The following is a 2,757-nucleotide window of genomic DNA, read 5'->3' as shown; positions in this document are numbered from 1 at the left end:
TTCTTTGTTTTTCTGGCCATTGATACAGCTTGAAGGGGCAGCCAGTGATGACATTGCATTGGGTATTGCTGTTGGTAGCACAGGAAGAGGCAACCTTCCTGGTGCTACATCAGATATCCGAGCAGCACTTCTTTTACTTTTGATTGGTAAATGCACAGCTGATCAGGAGGCACTGAAGGAGGTAGAAGGCAATGAGTTCTTCAGGTATTCTCCTTTTATATTCCATTATCTTGGTAGGTTAAGTTGTAATGTTAATCTAATGCTTGATATTCGTCCATTCAACCAACAGGGGTCTTCTGGATGACACAGATTCAAGGGTAGCATATTATTCTGCTGCTTTTCTTTTGAAGGTATGATTGAGGTAGTTGCTGATTCATTGTTGATAGTTCTCCACTTTGCCTTAACACAATCTGTGTTAACAGAGAATGATGACAGAGGAACCAGAGATATACCAACGAATGCTTCAAAGCCTCATCTCAAAAGCTCAACAGGTTAAGGTTTTCTCCCCTATCTTACATTATTATTACTGAGGAACAATGCTATGCATCTTATACCTAGAATAGCTCCTACTGACATGTTGAAGCACTTCAAGCCTCTTAGTAAATTTAATTCCATGTGTATCCTATCACCACATTAAGTTGGTGCTGACTTGTTTGTGTTATTGCCAGTGTAACAATGAGAAACTTCTGGAGAACCCATACCTTCAAATGCGTGGGATATTGCAGTTATCAAATGACCTAGGAGTCCAATGATAAGATCATGATGACATTTCAATGGATAAAGCTCTAGTTAGAATCACTACTTCAGCTGTGTTTATTGCACACCTGAAGATGTTCCTCTGCTCCGAACTAAGAAAAGGTATGTCCTTCTGAACTAATTCATTGTTATTGTCATCATTATAATAATGTGAATTTGCTTGTTAGTCTTAAGTATTATTACTTGACATAATGCACTTATTATTTTTAGAGGAAACAGTATGAAATGATCCTACTTTGAATCATATTAAATAAAGTAATGTTTTTTTTATTATATGAACTCTAGGCATTTTTGTGCATCGTGAACAAACTTATTCTCTGCTCTATGGATAATAAATAATTGCAAACTCATGCTTGAAGACTTCTTTTTCCTATGCATCTGCGTTGATGGACTGACCCCTTTGAATATCCTGCCACTTATGATCAAGATTATTCTTGTCGTTTCTTATGATCGAAATGCTAGGCTGCCAGAATAACATTCTCCATAGTCCCTATCTTTACTTATGAGGTTACTAATATTTCTTGTGTTGTAATTTTGCAGATGCTATGTGAATCATGTAAATTATTGCTTTAGCCATATGCATGTACAGGCTTCTGAATTTCTTTATTCTTTGTTAGACTAGTCACTGTCCAGGGGAGTCACTGTGATTAACAGGATAATCTGGTGATCATCCTGTGTTATGGACAAAGTGCGCTGTGGTTTACCAACCTGGATGAATTGACAAAGGCTTAAGACAAGATGGCGTAGATGTGACTCCCTACAATTTTGTATTGCTGAACCATTGGGATCTGAGGCATCCACCTTTTTCTCTTTTTTTTTCTTTTTTTTTTCTTTTTGGTGAGGCATGCTCGGTTCAATAAATTGATAGTCCCTTGTATGTTTGCTCTCCTTTCCCTTTGCATATATGGTAACTGACCTGATGCGTGTAGATTTGTATTGCGGAGTAACAATGTAAATGTGTAGGTTTGAATATATTGATTTGGAGATGATGTAATCCTTCTGTACTGCTTAGCTTCCATGTTGGCAGTTTACTTGGTTTTCCTTTCGGTAAAAGGTTGTTTACTTGGTTAATTGTAACTAGCAGCACTGCTAATAGACTATTGGTTCTGACTGTGCATATGGGATTGAGAATTCATCATGTAATGGCGGTTGTGGTTTTGATGTGAATTCAAGATCGGACGAGAATGGAAAGGCCTAATGTATCCGATTTTGTTAGGGTAAATAAATTGGTGGGCGTGTTACTCCGGAACCGTCTTACTGTGGTTTATATGACACAGGAAATGAGGAATCATTGGCACTAGCTTGTGGATAGCATGAATTTGGTCGGTGGATTAAGGAAGTCAGTGCCCCTATTTTACGTTATGGTTGTCAAATTTCTATAACCTTGACTAAGTTTCTAGAAAATATATGAGTATTTATATGTTCAAATTAATGCTCTATCAAAATATATTTTAACCTTAACTAAGTTTCTAGAAAAATATATTAACATTTATTTTTTTCAAATAAATGCTCTATCAAAGTATATTATGGAGAATTCAATGAAACTAATTTGAAGATCGTGGATGTTAGTGTATTTTCTATGAATAATCAGAGTGAACTTATAATTTAAAACGTTGAAAAATACAAGACTAAAGGACTCAAGTAGTGATAAATTACACCTTTAGTTCATCTCGGTAGGAGTTCAGCATAGAGCAAGGTGAGGAAAACATCTCGTATCGTTGAGGCCCCAACGACATATAAATTTTGTAATAAAAAAAACTCTGTTTGGATGTACTAATATTTATATTAATTTATGTGTGTTAGAATGGATCGAGTAGAAATTAGTTAATTTTTATTAAGCAAAATGCACATGTCCCTTAACTATTGCCTAAGTGTGGTTTTGGGTCCCTAGTCTTTTTACGTAGTGCATTGTAGGTTCACAACGGTTCGGGAGATGATTAGATCTAACGTGGCATTTCTATGGTAGCATCACAAATCATGTGTTTCTCAACACACATGGGG

General features: G+C 36.1%; 1 protein-coding gene across 1 annotated transcript in view; it reads left to right on the top strand.

The window, feature by feature from the left end:
* The window catches only part of LOC110433786, a 14,132-nt gene extending 12,305 nt beyond the window's left edge, over positions 1-1,827 (top strand). Inside the window, exons 11-15 of the mRNA XM_021456361.1 lie at positions 8-204; positions 290-350; positions 423-491; positions 669-858; positions 1,297-1,827. Coding sequence (XP_021312036.1) covers positions 8-204; positions 290-350; positions 423-491; positions 669-752 — 411 coding nt within the window. The 3' untranslated portion in view covers positions 753-858; positions 1,297-1,827. The remainder of the gene's footprint in view (positions 1-7; positions 205-289; positions 351-422; positions 492-668; positions 859-1,296) is intronic.

Source organism: Sorghum bicolor, chromosome 3 (assembly GCF_000003195.3).
Source record: "Sorghum bicolor cultivar BTx623 chromosome 3, Sorghum_bicolor_NCBIv3, whole genome shotgun sequence".
Taxonomy (NCBI): Eukaryota; Viridiplantae; Streptophyta; class Magnoliopsida; order Poales; family Poaceae; genus Sorghum; species Sorghum bicolor.
This window is presented reverse-complemented; position numbering and strand designations above follow the sequence as displayed.